General features: G+C 39.0%; 1 protein-coding gene across 4 annotated transcripts in view; it reads left to right on the forward strand.

Moving 5' to 3' along the window:
* Nucleotides 1-24,291, forward strand: part of POU2F1 (POU class 2 homeobox 1) — a 174,277-nt gene that overhangs the window by 117,033 nt on the left and 32,953 nt on the right. For all 4 annotated transcript variants that reach the window (XM_026509458.4, XM_048225450.2, XM_044387954.3 and 1 more), the window contains 7 exons: nucleotides 7,008-7,108; nucleotides 11,549-11,602; nucleotides 13,461-13,580; nucleotides 15,910-16,098; nucleotides 18,196-18,322; nucleotides 19,408-19,502; nucleotides 21,869-22,042. In XM_026509458.4, the coding sequence (XP_026365243.1) occupies nucleotides 7,008-7,108; nucleotides 11,549-11,602; nucleotides 13,461-13,580; nucleotides 15,910-16,098; nucleotides 18,196-18,322; nucleotides 19,408-19,502; nucleotides 21,869-22,042 (860 nt within the window). The remainder of the gene's footprint in view (nucleotides 1-7,007; nucleotides 7,109-11,548; nucleotides 11,603-13,460; nucleotides 13,581-15,909; nucleotides 16,099-18,195; nucleotides 18,323-19,407; nucleotides 19,503-21,868; nucleotides 22,043-24,291) is intronic.

Here is a 24,291-nt window from a genome sequence, read left to right on the forward strand (position 1 = left end):
TTTATTTGTCAGAGAGAGGGGGAAAGAGAGCACAAACAAGGGGAGGGAAGGCAGAGGGAGAAGCAGGCTCCCCGCTGAGCAAGGAAACCCGATGCAGGATGCAATCCCAGGACCCTGGGATCATGACCTGAGCCGATGGCAGATGCTTAACCAACCGAGCCACCTGGGCATCCCTGGGGTGGAGTCTTTTGGGTTTTCCACATAGAGTATCATGTCATTTGCAAAGAGTTTTACTTCTTCTTTGGCAATTCTGATGCCTTTTATTTCTTTTTGTTGTCTGATTGCTGAGGCTAGGACCTCTAGTACTATGTTGAATAGCAGTGGTGATAGTGGACATCCCTGCTTGTGTCCCCGACCTTAAGGAAAAAGCTCTCAGTTTTTCCCCATTGAGAATGATGTTCGCTGTGGTTTTTTTGTAGATGGCTTTTATCATACTGAGGTTTGTTCCCTCTATCCCCACACTGTGAAGAGTTTTAATCAAGAAAGGATACTGTACTTTGTCAATGCTTTTTCTCTATCTATTGAGAGGATCATATGGTTCTTATCCTTTGTTTTATTTATGTAGTGTATCACGTTGATTGATTTGCGGATATTGAACCACCCTTGCAGCCCAGGAATACATACCACTTGGTCGTGGTGAATAATCCTTTCAATGTACTGTTGGATCCTACTGGCTAATGTTTTGGTGAGAATTTTGGCACCCATGTTCATCAGGGATAGTGGTCTGTAATTCTCCTTTTTGGTGGGGTCTTTGCCTGATTTTGAGATCAAGGTAATTCTGGCCTTATAATAGAGTTTGGAAGTTTTCCTTCCATTTCTGTTTTTTGAAACAGCTTCAGAAGAATAGGTATTAATTCTTGTTTAAATGTTTTGTAGAATTCCCCTGGGAAGCCATCTGGCCCTGGGCTCTTGTTTGTTGGGAGACTTTTTTTTATTACTGCTTCAGTTTCCTTGCTGGTTATGGGTCTGTTCAGGTTTCCTTTTTGTTCCTGGTTCAGTTTTGGTAGTTTATACGTCTCTAGGAATGCATCCATTTCTTCCCAGTTGCCTAATTTGTTGGCATATAGTTGCTCATAATGTGTTCTTATAATTGTTTGTATTTCTTCATTGTTGGTTGTGATCTCTCCTCTTTCATTCATGATTTTATTCATTTGGGTCCTTTCTCTTTTCTTTTTGATAAGTCTGGCCAGGGGTTTATCAATCTTATTAATTCTTTGAAAGAACTAGCTCCTAGTTTTGTTGATCTGTTCTACTGTTCTTTGGTTTCTGTTTCATTGATTTCTGCTCTAATCTTTATTATTTCTCTTCTCCTGCTGGGTTTAAGTTTTATTTGCCGTTCTTTCTCCAGCTCCTTTAGGTGTAAGGTTACATTGTGTATTTGCGATCTTTCTTGTTTCTTGAGAAAGGGTTGTATTGCTATATACTTCCCTCTTACGACTGCCTTTGCTGCATCCCAAAGATTTTCAATAGTTGTGTTTTCATTTTCATTTCTTTACATGAATTTTTTAAATTCGTCTTTGATTGCTTAGTTGACCCATTCATTCTTTAGTAGGATGCTCTTTAGCCTCCGTGTATTTGAGTTCTTTCCAAATTTCTGCTTGTGATTGAGTTCCAGCTTAAAAGCACTATGGTCCAAAAATATGCAGGGAATGATCCCAGTCTTTTGGTACTGGTTGAGACCTGATTTGTGACCCACTATGTGATCTTTTCTGGAGGATGTTCCATGTACACTGGAGAAGAATGTGTATTCTGTTGCTTTAGATTGGAATGTTCTGAATATATCTGTGAAGTCCATCTTGTCCAGTGTGTCATTCAAAGCCCTTATTTCCTTGTTAACCTTCTGTTTAGATGATCTGTCCATTGCAATGAGGGGGGTGTTAAAGTCTCCTACTATTAATTGTATTATTATTGATGTGTTTCTTTAATTTTGTTATTAACTTACATAATTGGCTGCTCCCATGTTAGGGGCATAAATGTTTACAATTGTTAGATCTTCTTGTTGGATAGACCCTTTAACTATGATATAGTGTCCTTCTTCAACTCTTATTACAGTCTTTGGGTTAAAATCTAGTTTGTCTGATATAGGGATTGCCACCCCAGCTTTCTTTTGATGTCCATTAGCATGATAAATGGCTTTCCATCCCCTCACTTTAAATCAAGACTAAAATGAGTCTTGCAGACAGCATATTGATGGGTCTTGCTTTTTTATCCAATCTGATACCCTGTGTCTTTTGATTGGAGCATTTAGCCCATTTACATTCAGAGTAACTTGAAAGATATGAATTTAGTGCCATTGTATTACTTTTAAAGTGACTGTTACTGTATATTGTCTCTGTTTCTTTCTAGTCTATGTTACTTTTGGGCTCTCTCTTTGCTCTCCCCTTTTAATATTTCTTGTAGGTCTGGTTTGGTGATTGCAAATTCTTTTAGCTTCTGTTTGTCCTGGAACATTTTTATCACTCCTTCTATTTTCAGTGACAGCCTAGCTGGATAAAGTATTCTTGGCTGCATATTTTTCTTGTTTAGTACCCTGAATATATCACGCCAGTTCTTTCTTGCCTGCCAGGTCTCTGTGGATAGGTCTGCTGCCAGTCTAGTGTTTCTACCCTTGTAGGTTACAGATCTCTTGTCCCAAGCTGCTTTCAGGATTTTCTCTTTGTCTCTGAGATTTGTAAGTTTCCCTATTACGTGTTGGGGTGTTGACCTATTTTTATTGATTTTGAAGGGGAAGGGAGGGGTTCTTTCTGCCTCCTGGATTTTGATGTCTGTTTCCTTTCCCAGGGAAGTTCTCTGCTATAATTTGCTCCAGTATACCTTCTGTTTCTCTCTCTCTCTCTTTCCTCTTCTTCTGGGATCCCAATTATTCTAATATTGTTTCACTTTATGGTATCACTTATCTCCCAAATACTCCCCTCATGGTCCAGTAGTTATTTATCTTTTTCTCAGCTTCTTTATTCTCCATCGTTTGGTCGTCTATGTCACTAATTCTTTTTTGCCTCATTTATCCTAGCAGTTAGAGCCTCCATTTTTATTGCATCTCATTAATAGCTTTTTTTATTTCAACTTAGATTTTAGTTCTTTTATTTCTCCAGAAAGGGATTCTCTAGTGTCTTCTATGCTTTTTTCGAGCCCAGCTTGTATCTTTATCATTGTTCTTCTGAATTCTAGTTCCAACATCTTATGTCCATACTGATTAGGTCCACTTATTAAACTCTTTTATTCTAGAACTAGATCATTAGATTCCTTAGGATACTCTCTATATATTAACAGATCATCTGAAAAGAAAGTTTTGTTTCTTTTTCCAGCTGATGAATTGTCTTTTCTTGCCTTGTTTGTTGCCTGAGCCTTCCAGTACCTGGCATCCTTATCTTGTTCTTAATCTTAAAGGAAATGCTTTTAATGTTCTTTTTTTTTTTAAAGATTTATTTTATTTTATTTATTCATTCGACAGAGATAGAGACAGCCAGTGAGAGAGGGAACACAAGCAGGGGGAGTGGGAGAGGAAGAAGCAGACTCATAGCGGAAGAGCCTGATGTGAGGCTCGATCCCAGAACGCCGGGATCACGCCCTGAGCCGAAGGCAGACGCTTAACCGCTGTGCCACCCAGGCGCCCCTTTTAATGTTATTCTTTATCACGTTAAGGAAGTTTCTTTCTGTTCCTATACCTAGAATTTTTATCGTAAGTGGATGTTGAATTTTGCCTAAGGATTTTCTTCTTCCTTTGAGTCAATTATATGATTTCTCCCCTTTAATGAATGTGATGAATCACATTGATTTTTTTTTAACCCCAAACGAACCTTGCATTCCTGAGATAAATCCATGGTAGTTATAATATTTTACCTTATTAGATTATTTTTGCTAGTACTATTTAGGATATTTTTATGTATGTTTTTGAGTAAAACTGGCATGTAGTTTTTTTTCTTTTTTGTACTCATCTTTGTCAGGTTTTGGTAGTGAGGTTATGCTGACCTCATAAAATGAGTTAGGGATTGTTTGCCTTTTTCCCCCGTACTCTGGAAAAGTTTCATAAGATTGGAATTATTTGTCCCTTGGATTTCTGGAAGCAAGCAGTGTAAAATTGTCTAGGTTTCCATTTTTCCTTTTGGGAAGATTCTTACTTACAAATTAAATTTCTTCAAATGCTGTAGGACCCTTGGGATTTTCTATTTCTTCTTGAGTCAGTCTTGATAAGTTATGTTTTCTAGAGAGTAATCCATTTCTAAGTTTTAATTTTATTGGCATATATTTTATATTGGTTCATGGTATCCTCTTTTTAGTATCTGCAGCATTTTTTGATTATGTCCTTCTTTCTGTTATCCTTAAATTATTTGCTCCTTCTCTTTTATTTTTTTCTTCAATCTTACTGGAAGTTTGTAAGCTATATGATTATTTTGAAAGAACCAAGTTGTTATTTCCATTATGTGGTTTTTTTCCTGTTTCATTAAGTTTTGGCCTTACCTTTATTACTACCTTTCATCTATTCTCTTTGGATTAATTTCCTTTTCATTGTTTGATCCTGTTCTGTACCACTCAACATTAGTAAACTACCCCATCCTTGTAGCTTTCTTTTGCCTGGGTCCTGAAGTACACTGGTCCTGAGGGATTTTTCCCCTTCTGTTTTCTAACTGCTTCCTCTCTGGTTCTCTGTGTTTTTACAGCTCCTAATGTAGGTGCCCTCTTACCTTCAGGCTTCTTTTCTCTATATCTACTCTTTGATTGACATTTTTACTCCAAATTTCAACTATCACTTCTCTGTGAATAATTACACAGAATCAGGGGGCCTTGTCCTTGTCTTGGCTCTTGCACTCCCAGTACTGTCTTCATACTCAAGTCAGATGTGCGTTTGTCTGTCTGTCTGTCTGTTCCCCTCTCCTTTTCTTTTAGCCCAATTTAGTTCTTTATGGTTTACAAGAATGATTTCTATGTGATATTTACTTTCTTCCATCCCTTACGTCCTCATGGAGCCTCAGAATTTTACTTAAAAAAAGACCTGCTGTTGCATCTTCCATCTCTATTTATCTGAATTATTGTCCAGGAATGTTCTTTTACTTCACTAGCTTTGGGTACCATGCCTTAATGCATCCACCCAAGACGGTAGAGCCAGGGCACTTAAATAGTATTACCTGTAGGCCGCTGTAGTAGGCTCTTTACCAGGGATAGAAATCAGTCAACCTTGTCATATGTGCTCTGTGATTTACAAGGGGTATATCATTTTTGTGGCAACTTGAAAGTGGAACCACTGTGTAGAATTTTCATGGTCTCCATGAGAGTGAAATAGTTAGTTCTGAAAGATTTCCTATACTGGTGATGTGTTAATCTCTAAGTGCTTGTCTCTATTTTTAAACCTCATCTTCTTTCAGCCTTGTGGATTTATGTAATACATATTGAACATAATTCTCTAATGGTGCACAATCTTAAAATCATCCCAAGTAATGATTTTCTGCATAGAAATAGATACAGCAGCTAATGACAAAATGCGTAACTTTAAAATAATGAAATTTCTGTATGTGAGCTATGAAAGCGACCCTAATTTAACTTTTATTTCCTACTAGTTTCTCACTACTTGACACAAGTGTATGCCCTTTTAATTTCATTAACTGTGTATGTCTAGATAGTTCTTTCATTTTCTATTCATGGGAAGCTAGGAAAAAACCATAAAACAACAATCACTGGGAGGTTTTAAGTAGGTGAAATGTGTAGACACTCCTTTTGTATTCATCTCAAGAAAACCTTACGTAGTTCTTTTGAGTCATGTGATCTACCTCATTGTTCTTATTAAAATGATACATTTGCTAGAAGTTAGTTAGGATATATAATGGCAGAAGTCAGTAGCCATTTAGAAATACTGCCTTAAAGTTCTGGCGTATCCTGTCCTGACTGGTGTGCTGTGTGTGTGCACACACAGGAGTAAGGACGGGCAGATGGGTTGTTTGAGTGGCAGGAAATGGAAGTTCCATACCACAGTCACGTGCCAGTTCCTTGCAGGTTACTGTAGTCTGTTACATTTTTTTTGAGTTCAAGGAATTCTGGTAATTTCTAAATAATATCTGGATATTATATAGTTTGAAAACAATGTATTATATCCTTAAAAAATATTTCTGAATATTAGGATGGTATGTCTTTCCATAAATTAGTCCTGTTCTAGCATCAGATTGCATAAGTGATTAAAACACACAGGCATAACATTCAGAAGATTATCATTATAGCAGAGCTCTTGCTAATTAGATATATGCAGCAATCTATACTTTGAGATTAAAGCAATTAGTAAAACTGTTTTGTTGATCATGTAAATGATTGTTTTTGCCATCAGATTGTCATGTATTGAAAGTATAAGTTAAGAATAAATCCTCTTGGGGCGCCTGGGTGGCACAGCGGTTAAGCGTCTGCCTTCAGCTCAGGGCGTGATCCCGGTGTTCCGGGATCGAGCCCCACATCAGGCTCCTCCACTGTGAGCCTGCTTCTTCCTCTCCCACTCCCCCTGCTTGTGTTCCCTCTCTTGCTGGCTGTCTCTATCTCTGTCAAATAAATAAATAAAATCTTAAAAAAAAAAAAAAGAATAAATCCTCTTGCAAAGTCACCAGGGAATTTCTTCTTCCCATGCCAAATATTGAGAAAGGGAGACCAGAAGAGAGGTTCAGTCCCTCCTTGGAAGTCTGTACCATTGTTTACAACAGTAGTAGTGATAATAACCTCCTCCTTAATGCCCGTAAGTGCCATGCTTATTCTGAGCCCAATCACTGCATCACTGTCTTATGATTAGAATTCATTATTTATATTTTTGTTTGTTTCTTAAGCTTTATGTTCATTTACTTGTCCTACAGTCCTCCCTCTAGAAGAGAAAACATTTTACTGTATTTTATCTTTCTTTTAAATCCCTTCTCATCCAGGAGGTACTTAGGAAAGTGTGTATACATAATAGATATATGAAAAATGCTCGTGGCTGAAGTCTAGTGCTTTATTTCAGTTGAGTTTGTTTTTAATAGTTACGTGCTTTGTTCACTTTCTAGGCACACAAACCAATGGTCTGGACTTCCAGAAGCAGCCTGTGCCCGTTGGAGGAGCAATCTCAACAGCCCAGGCCCAGGCTTTCCTTGGACATCTCCATCAGGTAGAATGCTCTGCCCAACCGTAAGGGAGGGCAAAAACTGGAAGCGTGGAATGTTAAGGCCTGGGGAAGTTATTTCAGTGTGGGGGACTTTTTAAATTGATTAAAGCCTAGTGCTAATCACATCTGATTGTGTCCTTTTGAATGGTTAGTCTGGCATCATAATTTAATTGACTGTATAGCTATTGACCTCACAGCTTTGTGAAAAAAAGAATTCTTTGTTATGAATCGAATGTACATAACAACTGGGTTACTGTTTTTGTCACTGTGGGTCTGTGATGGCTCACTAAAGATTAGTAAATTACAGAGTCATCCAAAAGGATGTAGCCACCATTGCCTGAGACCTACCGTGTAAGGCTCTCAGTTCAGAATATGTCTTCATAAAATGTGTCTTCATGTGTCTTCTGAGCTCATAAAAGTATATTTTTAGACTACCTGAGCTTTATATAAAAGAAGCCCCTGCACTTGAAACAGGTGCAATTTTAGAAGTCCTCTAAAGCCCATTTATTTACAAATTCAAAGGGATAGTATGCAGGCGGCAATTAACGTCTTCTGCTGGAATAAAGCCCTGCTTGACACACTTTTGCTCAGGTGCGTAGCTTTGCTTGTGTTTTTGAAAGTAGAGAAACTTCAATATGAAACTTCTAGATAAAATATTAAGATGATTTGGCATCTAAAATAATTTAAGAATATATTGTAGAAAACCAAAAATGTTATTTTCATGTCGATTTTCTTCTAAAAACATTTGTAGGGGTGGCTGGGTGGCTTAGTCAGTTAAGCATCTGCGTTCAGCTCAGGTCATGATCTCAGCGTCCTGGGATCGAGCCCCACATCAGGCTCCCTGCTCAGCGGGAGTCTGCTTCTCCCTTTCCCTCTGTGCTCTCTCTCTCTCAAATAAATAAATAAATAAATAAATAAATGAATAAATAAATAAATAAATAATCTTTTAAAAATAAATTAAAAATTAAAAAATAAAAACATTTTTAGCCTCCAACAAGTTTTCTGGTTTCTTAGAGGAATACCATTTTTGGTAGCCAATGTATGTAGTACATATTAAGCCTCTATCTGGCTTAAACTTGTGACGGTCAAAACGTATTAAAAAATCCCCAAAGGCACATATGATATGCAGTCTTTTCTCCATTGGATCCGAATTCCAAGAAGAGTACAACTCTGGCATCAGCTCCAAGGCCTCCAGCTACTGATTACCAAAATCACTGAACCTTCAATATCCCCCAAACCAAAGGACTTTAAATCATAGAATTTGATATGAAATCTTGACATCACTGAATTCTCCATCAAGATGTCAGTCCCGTCAGACTTGCTCACCGTCTGATTAGACACATAATTAACATAAATGTGACACTTACCTTCTATTTCTAGCCCTCTTATTGACCAGGTTCACACTCTGACCTTTTCCTTACCATAATTATAAGTGTGCGTACACATACACAAAGTAGATGATTTTAGGTCTGTCACCCTGTAAGTTCCGTGAAGATGGGAACCTTTTCTTATTTATCTTTATCCTAGCATTTTCCAAAGAGCCCAAAATATAATAGATGTTCAGTAATGATTTACTGAATAAATGAATGGTAAAGTTGTATGAGAATAGAGAGGTCGACATAATTAGCTTAACCTATACAATTTAAGACATTGATCATAGAGAGGATGACTTTTGAGCTAAGTTTTGAAAGATGTTGGGAGGTAGCTAAATGAAGTGGTAAAAGGATGCTCTCACTTTCTATTTTCAACTTTCTATTTTGAAAATTTCCAAATCTTTAGAAAAGTTATAACTATAGAACAGTTTTCAACTGAAAGTCCTTCACTTGGACTCACCAACTATTACTGTTTACTGTCTTTGCTCTGTGTGTGTGTGTGTGTGTACAAACACGCATATAAAAAATGTATATATATATTTTTTTCAAAATCATTTTAGAGTAAGTTGCAGGCACTATGACCTTCTACTTCTAAATACTTCATCACATTTTTCCTAGAAACAGCATTCTTTTATACAACTATAATATTAACATCAAATTCCAGAAATTTAACATCAATGCAATATTATTATCTAATGTTCAGTCCATATTTAAGTGTTTTCTGATCTACAGTCCAGTCCACACCTTGCATTTAGTTTTCATGTCTATTTAGGCTTCTACGTTCTGTAACAATTCCTCAGTCTGTCTTCATCTTTCATGATATTGACATTTTTGAAGAGTAGAAACCAGCTGTTTTATAGAAGATCCCTCAATTTGAGTTTTTTTAATTTTTCCCTCATGATTGGATCCAAGTTTTTGACAGGAATGCATTAGAAGGTCTGTGGTATCACGTTGTCCCATTATTGTGGTATTAAATTTTATCATTTGATTAAGGTAGTGTTTCAGATTTGTCCACTATAAAGGTATCTTTCTTCCTCTTTGTAAATTAGCAAATAATCCATGAGGAGATACTTTAAGACCTGTAACTGTCCTGTTGCTCAACAAACTTCCACCCAGAAACAACATGATTTAAATAAAATCACACAGAAGCTTTATCTCCTTTATTTTTTTTATTTTTTATTTTTTTTAAAGATTTTATTTATTTATTTGACAGAGAAACAGCCAGCGAGAGAGGGAACACAAGCAGGGGGAGTGGGAGAGGAAGAAGCAGGCTCATAGCGGAAGAGCCTGATGTGGGGCTCGATCCCAGAACGCCAGGATCACGCCCTGAGCCGAAGGCAGACGCTTAACGACTGCGCCACCCAGGCGCCCCTATCTCCTTTAAATCTTTGTACCCAAAACTCTTTCCTCTGGCTCTTGGACTAAATTCTTCGCCTTTGGGTCTTAAACATATTATCTTTTCAGATAATCCTCCCTTGATTACACTGCATCTAAAGTACCTTCTCTGTAAATGTCTAGGTTTGTTTCTGAGAGCTGTATCTACTAACAGGATTATTAGTTTTAAATAAAGGGCAGCAGTCTGTTCATTTTAGCTCTGAGCTCTATCCTGAGCTCCGTATCAACACTTATATTTAATTTAGGAAACCTTGATACTATGTGATATATCCAAAATGGAACTTATTGGCTTCCTGTCAATGGCACTGCCTTTTTCCAGTCTCTCAGATTTGAACCCTGGAATGATTCATGACTTTTTTCTCTATAGCCATTCAGTTGCCAGGATCCTATGTGGTACAGCCATTGCAGGCAATGGCTCTCGTGTTAACTACTTTCTTTCTTTTTTTTTTTTTTTTTTTAAAGATTTTATTTATTTATTCAACAGAGATAGAGACAGCCAGCGAGAGAGGGAACACAAGCAGGGGGAGTGGGAGAGGAAGAAGCAGGCTCATAGCGGAGGAGCCTGATGTGGGGCTCGATCCCATAACGCCAGGATCACGCCCTGAGCCGAAGGCAGACGCTTAACCGCTGTGCCACCCAGGCGCCCCAGTGTTAACTACTTTCTATGCAGACTGCTGCCATTCTAATGGAGGCTTCCATTTATTCTACCCTAGTTTATATTCTTTTTCTCCCAACGTAGTCTTTCTTTGTTTTCAGGACATTGACATTTTTGAAGAATACAAACTAGTTATTTTGTACAGTGTTGCTCAGTTTGGGTTTGGGGAAGAACACAACGTAAGCAATGGTGCATTCTTAGTAGATCATACCAGAAGGCACGTGTGTCACTGCTGGTGACTTTACCTTTTGTAATTAGTAAATATCTATGGAGAGATAGTTGAGACTATGTAATTATCATGTTATTCCTCAGATTTCACCCATTAGAGCGTCCATTGATGACAGTTGCCAGAATCAGTTATAGTTAACACGGTTGTCAAATAATGATCCTTACTGTAAAAAATCATGGTTTTAACTTTCTGAATGCATGAAATGTATTAAATAAATATTATAACACTTCATGTGTGATTTATAGGACCGATTCTTTATTTCAGCCAGCAGTTTTGAGTTATGACTATAAACCTTTTAAGGACTTGACTGTGTAGGTGTATATATATGTAAGGTTTTTACTCTGGTATGTACATGAAAATTTGGAATTAGAATGAGTAGATAATTCTGATTGTTTATAATGAGAAAAATAATGTATATAAGTAGCTTGTTCTTATGTGTTCTTTAATACACTGGAAGGTGAATTAAGTTTTTAGAATCTAAGTGTCCAGTGAATATAGACAAGATGTTAAGTAAGGAATGCCTAATACAAGGACGGCATGCCTGATGACAGTTTTGTGTGGGAAAGCATTTTTAGAAAGGAAATGTTAACAGCATTTTCTGGTGGGACGTGGAGGAACGGTGAGCTTGTCCATAAAGTTTTAACCCTGTAAGATAGACCTCTTTGTGTTCTCCGTGCTAAGTCAGTAACATACACTTAGTAGAGATTCTGGAAATACTGGTTGATGTCAACTTACAGTGATGGATGTCAACAGCATTAGACTAGGACTTTACCTGATTCCTTTACTTTCAGGTCCAGCTCGCTGGAACAAGTTTACAAGCTGCTGCTCAGTCTTTAAATGTACAGGTAAGCTGGGTCTTGCGGTTGTGGACCAGCTTTACTCTCTTACCATATTTTTCTGATTTTTTATAATGAGCATGCAATAGTTTTATAATAGGAAATATTTAGAAGTAGTACCTTTTTTATTACCTAATGTCATTAGGATCCAAATAATGATAATTGTTGACATTAATGAAAATCCAGTTCATATTATGCTACTGTGAGTGACAAAAGGTGAACAAGGAAAGGGGACTTTCAGAGTTGGATATGTAAGTTTAGTAAACTGGTTCTAAGTTACACAGTGATAACACATACCTAAACACAAAGCCAGATAATATCTTAATGCCCTTTTGTTTCCAGATGTCTTTTTTTTATTTGTCATTTTATAGTGTAGAGGAAAGAGCATTGGACTGAGATACAGAAGTCTTAGGTTTGCGTTCTTGCTCTGCCACTAACTAGCTGTGTGACCTTTGTCAAGTCGTTTAACCTCCTGGGGTTCTTTTTCTCCTGCATTTATGTAAGTAGGGAAGTTTAGAAGCTTGTCAAGGTTCCCCTCTGCTCTAAAATGTTATGATTCTCAGGTTTGTAACTGAACCTGTTATGGTCATTGACAGGCTTCATACAGTCAAAATTTTAAAAACGAAAGTTAAATCTGGCTACTTTGCTGATACAAACCATATGGTAAAACATGAAAAGTTCAGTTATTATGCATTACTCCATAATTCGGTTGATCTGCTGCTTCCTTTCATTATGGTGTTTAGGTTACTAACAGTCAAGAGGGGAAAAACCGTATTCTAGAAGATTTGTTTCAGTGTTGCTAATGACCAAAGACCTTGGGTTGAGCATTCCATGAAACCCAGTGGAATATGGACCTAGTAACACATGGAAGCAAGAGAAAAGAAAAGGAGATAGTGTGACCTTCCTTTCTGAGGGAGAGGAGGCGGAAAATTGCCTCGGTTGCCATGGTAAACTTTCGTCCCTTAGAGAGATGTTGGCAAACAGGCTGTATCCCCAGCGCGGTGTGTTTACGGTCCTGCACTGTAATGATCTCTCCATGACTGGCAGAATTAATCAGAGCCTTTATGTTAATTAGCCTTGCCGCAGTCCCCAAAACAGGTGGTGGGAAATATGCAAATCTATGCAGCATTTTAATGCTCCGCATAACCAGTTTTAATTACCATAAAATTTCCTCTTAGTGTCCCTTTTAGGAGTGTGTTCTCTTTCCCTCTTGACTGCAGCATTTTTCCTCTTAAATTTTTGTGTTACTTGATGGGATATGCTAAATTTACGGTAATTTTAAATACTAGATGAAAAGTTCTGTGGGTCAAGTAGCCAGTCTCTGAGATGCTAGATAAGGAAGTTTCAGGCTGACTGCCAGATACATCTCAGAATGTTGGGGTGGACGGTCTAATGCAGAGATGGACTGAGAAGGTGCTCTTCCCTGACTCCTTATTTACAAAGTTGGGGATTTGGGTTTCTAAACAATCCTCTTGGTCTGTGGAGGACCAAATTATTTTTTCTTCTTAAAAGTTGTCATTGAAGCTTTGCTGGCATGGGAACAAAAAGTCTACGCCGAAAACTTGTGGATAATTTTTATATTTTATTTTTCTACTTTTATGTGTTCCATTTTTGACCATTTCTTTCCTTTATAGTTCGAAAACAACAAATAATAAATGTGACTTTTAAAGGCAGAAAAGCCTAAAAACTTCCTATGTTAAAATTGGGAAAATACAAAGATTAATAAGAAAGGAAAGGAACGAAACCAGAAAACTCATGACTAGATAAATGCATGTTGTAAATAATTCTTAAAATATGGAGTTGTAAGTTTTTTTAGTCAATTATTTGATATCTCTTATTCCTTCCCACCACCGCCCACCCTCCTCAGTCTAAATCTAATGAAGAATCGGGGGATTCACAGCAGCCAAGCCAGCCTTCCCAGCAGCCTTCAGTGCAGGCAGCCATCCCCCAGACCCAGCTCATGCTGGCTGGAGGACAGATAACCGGGGTAAGTGTTCACTGAGAGAATTGTAATGAACTTAAATTTGTGTCACACCTGCCATTGGCCAATGCTTGGATTAGAACTGTTTGCCGTAGCCGACAGTGACATGGCTATGCCTGGGCTATTGTCTTTAAGGAATTTTCTATACTGTAGGCAGCTCTGAAAAAGGAATTATCTTTGTCATAAGTTTTCAGGGTATCTTTTTTTACTTTTGCAGATGTTCTAGATAAACTAAAGACTTCTTTAAACTCGTGTTCCACCTGCTGCTTCGTCATGCGGTGGAGTCGTCCTGTGAGTGAGACCATTACATTGATGAGATTGTAGTAAACAGTTGGGAGCTCCGGTATTGCTGCAGAGTAGAGGTTAAAGAAGGGACTAGTACCCACAAAAGGAAAACATTTTCTTTAAGTTACTGTGTAATGTTCTCAAATGAAACCTCTGGTCTCCTCTCCACACAGTTTGCTGTGTGGGCAAATTACTTCATCTCCCTGTGCCTCAGGGTTCCTTCAGTTAAATGGAGATGTTGTCCGTCCGTGTAAGATGCTAGCTCATGAGATTGTCGCCAAGATTAAGAGTAACAGTATTTATGAAACTCAAAGAACCGTGCTTGGCACCTAGCAGTCAATAAATGTCATTTACTTATATTGGCAATAAATCGGCTCTTATGAATACATTAAGCTTTTAACTTTTCAGTTCTCTTTGCTCTAAGACACCAAAAATATTTCCCAGTGTTAAACATTTGTCTGTTAAGTTATTTTGTGGGTGGGAAGGCGAGGAGCGTGGTAAGGAAGAGTTATCTGTTATTGTTCAATTCACATCGCATCAACCCACACAATTTTCTATTTCCTTTATTTTAGTGAAGTATGTCTTGGTAGTGGAAAGGCTCTTTTAGGAATTGTTGAGAAACTATTTTAGAAATCCCCTCAATAGAGACAAACCGTAAGAGACGCTTAACTGTAGGAAAAAAACTGAGGGTTGCTGGAGGGGAGGTGGGGGGGCAATGGGGTAACTGGGTGGTGGGCATTAAGGAGGGCACGTGATGTGATGAGCACTGGTGTTATATGCAACTGATGAATCACTGACCTCTACCTCCGAAGCTAATATTACACTATATGTTAATTAATTGAATTTAAATAAAATTTAAATAAAAATTCCCTCAATAGAGATTAATGTTTATGTATTATGCAAAATATTTATAAGCAAATATACCTTGATAGATATTAAGTTTTTGAATGGTTTGATTTTGATTCTTATGCCTCTCATGCGCAAATTGTATTGGACCCTTTTAGAAGAAGGGTTGTGCCACTGAGTGAATGCACTTAAGAATATATTCCAAGGTGGGGCACGTGGCTGGCTCAGTCAGAAGAACACATGAATCTTGATCTCAGGGTCATGAGTTCAAGCCCCATGTTGGGTGTAGAGATTACCCAAAAAAGAAAATGTTTAAAAAAAAAAAAAAAGATATTCTAGGGTTCCTTCGTGTCTGATCAGAACATGCCACCAAAAGGAACTGTACTTATTACTTTGTGTTTGAAATAAGTTGCATTATGAAAGCCAATTTAAATCTGCTCTAAATACATTTCCTGTTTTACCTTTTGGGTTTGTTTTGGGTGGTTAGTGTTTACAATAGTAAGAGACATTTGGGATTCCGGGTTCCTGTGGCTGGAGCTTCCGTTAAACCTGGGCAGTAGGATTCATTTGCATGTAAAGAGAGCGGCTGTCACCACCTGTTTCACCGAGATAATGTGTTGGAAAGAGGATGTAAAGTTGCGGAGACCCAGTGCTTTCAGTAACAGAAAAGACTGCGTTAGGGAGGGGCTGTCGGGAGACTTGGAAAAGAAACAAATGGAGCTCATGGTCTTCAGTCATATCTTAGGACATAATGGAAATGATGGAATATGGCAGAGATTCACGCTAATGGGAAGCAGCTGGGCCTTATCAGTTCTTTCCGTGGTCAGATCCAGCATCCTTGTTCCTCATTCATCTGACTAATCACTTGCTGCTCTGTTGGGTGTAAATTTCTTTTCATATCCTGTCAGCATTGATTCTTTTTTTTCCTTGCTTACTAGTTAATTACTTTTTTGCCTGAACCCTGGGGCCCTGGACAAGCTTGAGTGATTGTTCAAGTCCAGAGCGAGGACCACCATTTTAATTTAAAAGCGCCACTAGGAATGGTAGCTTGACTGCTGCTGAAAGTTTCAGTCTCCTGCTAACCACGTGAAGTTGCGTAGCCAAGGTCTTAGACCACTTGCGTTACTTACGGCAGAGCGGTCGGCTGGCATTAGGGGCCCTTCTCCCTCGCAGCTCTCCGATTGTCTCTTGTGCTTGTGTTCAGCTTACCTTGACGCCAGCCCAGCAACAGTTACTCCTGCAGCAGGCCCAGGCCCAGGCCCAGCTGCTGGCCGCGGCCGTGCAGCAACATTCCGCCAGCCAACAGCACGGTGCTGCCGGGGCCACCATCTCAGCCTCCGCCGCCACGCCCATGACGCAGATCCCCCTGTCTCAGCCCATACAGATCGCACAGGTGAGTCACTGTCGTGGCCGGGGCAGGAAGCTGAGGCAGAAAGCGGCAGGTTTTCTTTAGTACAGAATTCACTTTCTGAGTGTTAGTGTGGGCCCTGGAACCTGAGAAGCTCTACACTGCGGACGTCTGTGGGAGCCTGCCTTACCACTGTACTAGAAATAATACATTCGTGTGCTTATTTGAGTTGATATTATAATAAACACATCACTGATTATTTGAATAACCGACTGTTTATATGAAGTGACAATTCGTGAATAATTAGTTGGCATATTTTTGAAGCAGGGGATTACTGTATTTATTATAATTAGCTAATTATGGCAGGCATGAGTTTGGTCGTGTGCTCTGCAGTGAACGTTGCCACATCACGTGTGAGCACGATGGCACGTCATCTGTGCTACACAGTGATGAACTCCGTGCAGAACTGCCTTACGATGTTGTTTGGTTTCAACGTTCACATTTTAGGGCAAAATATCCAAGATAATAAAAAGTTATTTAAGAGACATAGACGGTACTACCAAGGAAGAAAGGTAAATGAAGTCCTTTATCTCAAGGAGAGGAAAAAAGTACAAGTAGTCCTATCAGTAAGTCATACAAAGAATTCTTATGAGTCTAGTGCTAGACGATGATCTTTATCCCCCTAGAGAAGACTCAGAAGTGAGGAAGTGGATTTACTGTGGTAGCCGGAGTTTGCCTAGACATTAAAAAAGAGCCAGTTAATATATGAGTAAAGAATAGATGTCAGACTGATTTTTATGACTATGATATACAAGCTTTATCAAGACAATGTTTAATTTTGGGGCACCTGGGTGGCTCAGTTGTTAAGCGTCTGCCTTCGGCTCAGGGCGTGATCCCAGGGTCCTGGGATCGAGCCCCACATCGGGCTCCCTGCTCCACTGGGAAGCCTGCTTCTTCCTCTCCCACTCCCCCTGCTTGTGTTCCCTCTCTCGCTGGCTGTCTCTCTCTGTCAAATAAATAAAATCTTTAAAAAAAAAAAAAGACAATGTTTAATTTTGGCCACTTTCATCACCAAATACATGTTTTTGGTGTGTAAGATTTGAGACCCTATGTTGACATTATTCTTTTTTTTTTTTTTTAAGATTTTATTTATTTATTTGAGAGAGAGTGAGAGCAGGGGCAGGAGAGAGGGAGAAGCAGGGTCCCCACTGAGCAGGCAGTCAGATGAGGGGCTCGATCCCAGGACCCTGGGATCACGCCCTGAGCCGAAGGCAGACGCTCAACCAACTGAGCCACCCATGCATCCCTGTCGACATTATTCTAATAAGATAATCTGCCTGGAAGCACATTGAAAATTATGAAATGCTGAACCAAGTTAAGCAAGTTTAGTATGCTGTGGATTGGATTTTTACATGGATAGCTATTTTTAGGTATTTTTACACTGATTTCTCAGTTGAGTTAGACTGGTGCCAAATTTAATGAATCAGGATAGATATTTTAATTTATTGATGCAAATTCACACAAAGCACTCTCAATTTTTACTTAAGAGAAAGATCACTTGGGGGCGCCTGGGTAGCACAGTCGTTAAGCGTCTGCCTTCGGCTCAGGGCGTGAGTGATCCCGGTGTTCCGGGATCGAGTCCCACATCGGGCTTCTCCACTGGGAGCCTGCTTCTTCCTCTCCCACTCCCCTGCTGTGTTCCCTCTCTCGCTGGCTGTCTCTGTGTCACATAAATAAATAAAATCCTTTAAAAAAAGAGAGAGAGAGAAAGATCACTTGAATAGTTAAAAACTCAACATATTCTATTTTCGCTTGATTTTGAAAACCCATATTGGTCCTTACATGTTAAAACACTCAACTGTAACCGTTTGTTCTGAGGGCATTTGAAGTAATTATTGGAAATGAGGTTTGGCCTAAGTCACCATGCAGTCGATGCCCACAGAAACCCTAAGTCCTTACGGCCGCTCCAGGTCTCTTCTTTGTTTTTTCTTCGTGAACATACCCAGGCACACCCTGTTCTGAAGCATGTAAGATAGTGACTGTCTTCGATTTGGACGGCACAGGTCATCATCTGGGCCCCTCGGGAGTCAGGGAGTTTTGATTTCAGCATCTCCGACCTGTGTCTCCCTTCGGCTGTTCTAGGACTTGCAGCAGCTGCAGCAGCTCCAGCAGCAGAATCTCAACCTGCAGCAGTTCGTGCTGGTGCATCCGACCACCAACCTGCAGCCGGCGCAGTTCATCATCTCGCAGACGCCCCAGGGCCAGCAGGGTGAGCTCCTCCGCACCTGCTCGCAGGGCCAGGGCGTCCCTTAGAGCACTCGTACACCTGCTGCTGTCGTTTGGGCCCTGGCGCTGTCCGTCAGCACGGTGTGATTACATTCACTTTCACTTTAAACTCAGTATGCACGTTAAGAAAAATATATATTTTGGGTCGTGCATAACCACATATTGAAGTCGTCCTTTACTACCTTTTAGCCGTTTAATCGCTAGGGGTGAACCAACAGTTTGGCCAAAAATCTAAATGAAATCCTTCAACATAAATTACTTCTAGTATTTTGATAGTTTTTCTTGGGAATGTATTAAAAAACGTGGGCCGAGCATGAAAAACATACGTTTCTAACAATCATTTGTTTTAAAGTTTGAGAAGGACAAGGTGTTATATTAGAAGTCGCAGGTTTTTGAGTTATTAAAAAAAAAGTTCGAGGCCTTTTAGTGGTAAATATTGTTGTGTCATTTCTGTATCAAACAGTGAAGTTCAGTCATGTTTGTAAGGTTGGTTAAGGAGTCCGTGTAGAGAGATGCAGGCTATCAAGGCTTCACCCTGAGGAACATTAGTGGCTGTCTACCAATTCCACATTATTTCTGTCCTTTAGCCTTCTTCTTCTTCTTGATGATTCATTCCAAAATCTTGCACTGTGTAAATACCCATTCCACTTAATGGATAGCCTGCTCCTTTCTTGAACCGGACAGTTCTCTGGTCAAACATCTACTGACAGTTTCTGATGGATTCTGGGTTGAGAAGGTGGGCTCTTTTTAGAGTTTCAAGCTGCTTCCATTTAGAGTACTTCTTCATTTTCATCCATTCCTTATGAAAATAAAGGATTGGCCAATCAGAGAGATCATCAGACATGGTATCAAACACATACATCAGTTTTAGTTTAATGTTCCACGTCTTCCTGCCCAACTTGTATTTAACAAGATTGATTTTAGGCAGATAAGACATGAAGAGTTTTAAGACTGATAAAACTATCAAGAGGTCAGTTGGAAATTTTCACTTCGCTTTCTTATTCTTTATTCTGCCGCATGTTCAAAGTGATCTTAGTGTTCCTGACACGACGTGTTTGTGTTTTACAGGTCTCCTGCAAGCGCAAAATCTTTTAACGCAACTACCTCAGCAAAGCCAAGCCAACCTCCTACAGTCGCAGCCAAGCATCACCCTCACCTCCCAGGTCAGTTTTCTCCCGTTGAGGGTTGCTTTCTCTTACCCTGATGTTTTGAGGGATTCTTGGACTTTGTTAAATTATAAAAACACAGCAAAACCCCGTAATACCCTAATAAAAATAATCCAGATGGTTTTCACAAACCGATCAAAGATTCCAAACAGGATTGATCAGCTTGATAAAGCTACCAAATTGATGTAGCCTTGAAAATCTTCAAGGAGTTCCTATTTTCTCATATGTTTATAAAGGATAGCTTTGTTAATGGCAAATGAGTAATGAGTTCTGGCTATTTGACCCTCCTCTTGTCTTCCCCAGCCCCTCCCCATAGTTGGCGGTAGAGATTACCACTTGCATTAGAAACCTAGTGCCTCAGTTAAAACACATCATTGTCCTTTCTCAGAAAGGACATCCACTTTCTCAGAAATTGCAAAGAAGTTCTGATCTCTGTGTTTTCTTTCCTCTCGGCTTTAAGATGTTGCTTTAACTCATTTCCACTAGAGTTAAACTATATAAAATGCATATGTGTAGGCATCTTGACATTTAAGCTTTAGATCTAGTTTGCTTCTTAACCAGCTATGACTTTGAACATGTCATTTCACCTCATTTCTTCCTCTGTAAATTAGGTGATTAAACTGACTGATCCTGAATCCCTCTTCCAGCTCTGATTCTCTTTGTCTATAATCTTGGAAGTTATCATTAGCACATTGCCAGATTTGACAAAATTCAACATCTGTTTATGATAAAAACTCTTGCAAACTAAGAATAGTTTTCAAACCTAGTAAAAGGCATCTTCCCAAAAAAAACCAAAAACCCCTACATCATACTTTCCCATTAAGGTCAGGAGTAAGGCAAGGATGTCCACTGTTACCACTTATTCAGCATTGTACTGTAGGTCCCAGCAGTGCAATAGCACAAGAAAAATAAATAAAGGACAAACAGATTAGAAAGGAAGATGTAAACCTGTCTTAATTGATTAACCATTGATATGTAGATGGGCTATGGATCTAAATCGATTGATGAAGAAATACAGATAATAATTGACATGGGAAAAATTTTACTTTGAGTAATAAGAGAAATTCAAATTAAGGCAATAGTGAAGTACCATATACTCCTTCAGTTAACAAAACATTTTTAAAAACTGCTAACACAAGCATGTGGAAGAGACTAGCATTTTATAGTGAGAACCAACATGATGTGTATCAAAAGCCATGGAGTTATTTATGGTGCACCCTTTATCCAGTTATAGAAAATCACTTCTGAGTTTATCTCAGAGAACTAATTACAAAGGTGGGGAGAAGAATGATATGTACAAGGTTTTTCATTATGGTGTTAACGTCGTGGAAATATAATGAAAAAAGTGTCTAGCAATGAAGAAATTGTTAAATTATGACAATATCACCTCAGTCAGCCTTTGAAAATGATAATTATGAAGCAGAGTATAAAATGGTGTACACTGTAATTACAGTGAAAGTTAAGACTGTAGATCCAAGGGAGGGAAGAACCTTTAGAGGTCATGAGTAAGTTTAGGGCATTGTGTACAGTGACTATATATCCATGATTGTATACTTACTTCAAACTCATCAAGGCGTACGCATTAAATATACACGGCTTTGTTTTACGTCAGTCATACCGGAGTAAAAACGAAGTTTACCGTTTTGGTTTTGTACCCTATGGCCCCTTCCAGTGTCTTAATCATATCATAGAGGTCACTCTGATCTGTGAGGTGCATGCCTTGTTACTGAAGATTTGAAAATTACTTATAACTTGTGAGAGAAACGTTTAGAGAGTAAATAAACCTAGTGCCAACAAATTAAAAACAGGATAAAAAAGGAAAGAAATGTAGGTCTGTGGAAAGAAATACACAAGAAAGAAGCTATTAAGTTATTTAAACTGTAGGTGATTTACTTTCCCCTTCAAATTGTTTTCATCTTCTTATTTTTATAATATTGTGTCATAAGTTGGAGATACGATAGTGATAAACAAGATAGATATGGTCCCTGCGGTTTTGAAACTTAGAGTTTAAGTGGCATATTTATGAAACAGATTCTTTAAAATAAAGTCTAATTTTTTATATATGCTCTGAACACATGTATCTTATGCATACATATATTTGAAAACCCAAGTACAGTGGGTTTCATTTTTGAGGATTTAAGCCTTTTTCACGGACCTGCATGTTTAACCGTAACGGTAATTCTAGTACACAGAATTTCCCGCTCTGCTTTCCTCCCTGAGCGTGAGGTTGTACCTTCCACAGTGTTCCGTGGTCTTCATAGTTCTTGACGAATACAGCTGCTTCCTTAAGTTGTTCACTTGTGACACATTCCAGTGTGTCGTCTGGTGTGCTTATTCTCTTATCCTTCTGTTCCTCGTAACAGCCAGCAACCCCAACACGCACCATAGCCGCCACCCCGATTCAGACACTTCCACAGAGCCAGTCAACACCAAAGCGAATTGACACCCCCAGCTTGGAGGAGCCCAGTGACCTTGAGGAGCTTGAGCAGTTTGCCAAGACCTTCAAACAAAGACGAATCAAACTTGGATTCACTCAGGTAGGATGAACCCACCCTTGACTTAGCCTCGTCTCCTTGACTGGGTCCACATCTGTGCTTTAGGCGTCCCGAGAAGCTTCTGAGGTGCAGTCAGTTCCTTGGCCTTGGTGTCGCCGAGTTTTAGACCGCAGCTCGTTCTCAGCCATTTTCTGCATTCATAAATTTAGACCACTAATCATATATTCAGTTATAAAATTTATGATTTAACATTAGGCTAACATCTTCAAGATTTCTCTCAGAACACGGGCCTCTGAAATCACCAGTAGACCAATAAATGGTGAGAGTTGAAAAGATAATGTTTGGGGATACCGTGACTATAGTGAGGGTTTTATTTGTAGAACATCTGGTTCTCGGCCTTAGAGCTCTGTGTGTAAGTCTGAGACAGGGAAGATGGCAGGGGAAAAGTTTGACAGACTGGTTTAAAAACAGATTTTGGGGAGAGAGAAGGGGCCAGTGGAGACACACATACACACACACACACACACACAAGTCCAAACTGCAAGTAATTAAATAGGAATCTGTTATCTGTAAGGTCCAAATTAATCAAAATCCAAAGTAATTTTTTTTAATGTCACCTAGCAGAGGGCTTTTAATGTGGAATACGTTTAATGGCTTAAACAGGCATCCGGGTATATAGCATCTTTGTCCCAAGCGCAAGCACTGATAATACTTTGATTAACCTGTCACGAATAATACTTTTAAAGCAGGGAAAGAATTAAACTGAGTAACATTTATGTCAAATGATACGAGATCATTAGATGAGAAATAGTTACTGAAGTAGAGATTGGATTGGGTGTTTTTATGGAATTAGGATATAATTACTGTTTGAAGATGAAGCCACTACTGAAACACTATCCAGATTATTGTCAGTTGAAAGTAAAGTAATGCCCTACTGTGGTAGATCAAAAACCACGGATGGTATCCCCATTTTTTCTGTTTTTAAGAACAGACTTTTATTCCATATATTTCTCTGGTAACTTACTTTTTCTCAAAGACACTAATTACGTATTAGGGATATGAAATGATTTTTTAAGTAGATATAATTTTAGAGAAAATACAGTTATCTTTGTGAGGAGTTTCACTTGTGAGGAAACAAATTACAATCCGTGAAGTGTTTAGGACTTTGGAAACATCTCAGCGATCTAGCTTGTTCTTTAAAGAGACCCGAAGCTACAGCTGATTGATGGGGGTGAGTGAAACCCGAATAAGTCTGAGGTTGGTAATTGAGCGGTGCTTCGGCTTCTAGGCTATTAGCACAGCGTACTCTTAGGTTCCCTAGGAGATTGTCGCCTCAGTGATATGCCAAGGATAGTAAGGCTTGTAAAAAAATCTTTAACTTTTACCCAAATAGTGTTTAGCCTTTCTGTGGCATTTGACCCAACATATTGCTAGTGTTGTTTCTCTTTCTTTTATGTAAAGGAGGTTCCTTATGGTCTGGGGCTTTATGGTTTTTATCCTACGATTTGGCATGACTCTTCCTTATTTATCAGAATGACTTTGACACACTGGGGGCAACATTTTGCAGAATTTAACTGCGTGGATTAAAACACATGTTACTGGTTCAGGATGGGAAAATCAACCTCTGTTTTTAAGTCACATACCCCAGTTGTAGTTTTTCAAAGGTTGTTTTGTATCCTGTTTATTGGTATACACACACACAGGGGAAGTTAGACATTCAAGTTGTTAGTTTAAACAAACGAAAATCCCTATTCTCAGAGTAAATGTACATGTTAGTAGATGTTTTAAACAGTAATTTTTTTTCCTTTTTCCTTTTTTTTTTTTTTTTAAGATTTTATTTATTTGAGAGAGAAAAAGCAAGAGAGAACATGAATGGAGCAGAGGAGCAGAAGGAGAAGCAGACTCCCCACTGAACAGGGAGCCTGACACAGGGCTTGATCCCAGGACCCTGGTATCATGGCCTGAGCTTCAGGCAGATGCTTAAGTAACTGAGCCACCCAGGCACCCCCTAAATAGTAATTTTCTAATTACTTAATTGATTAAAAGATTGCTATAGATGTCACTATATAATTGGGAGGCATACCATAGTATAACACTTTTATCACATGTGGTACCTTCATTATTTCCTAATCTCAATCCGTTTTTCCTTTTGCTCTTCTAAAAAATATCAGGGGCTCTTGGGTGGCTCAGTTGGTTAAGTGTCTGACTTCAGCTCAGGTCATGGTCTCGGGGTCCTGGGATCGAGCCCCACGTCAGGCTCCCTCCCCACTTGGTGGGGAGTCTGCTTGTCT

This window comes from Ursus arctos, unplaced genomic scaffold, assembly GCF_023065955.2.
Source record: "Ursus arctos isolate Adak ecotype North America unplaced genomic scaffold, UrsArc2.0 scaffold_2, whole genome shotgun sequence".
NCBI lineage: Eukaryota > Metazoa > Chordata > Mammalia > Carnivora > Ursidae > Ursus > Ursus arctos.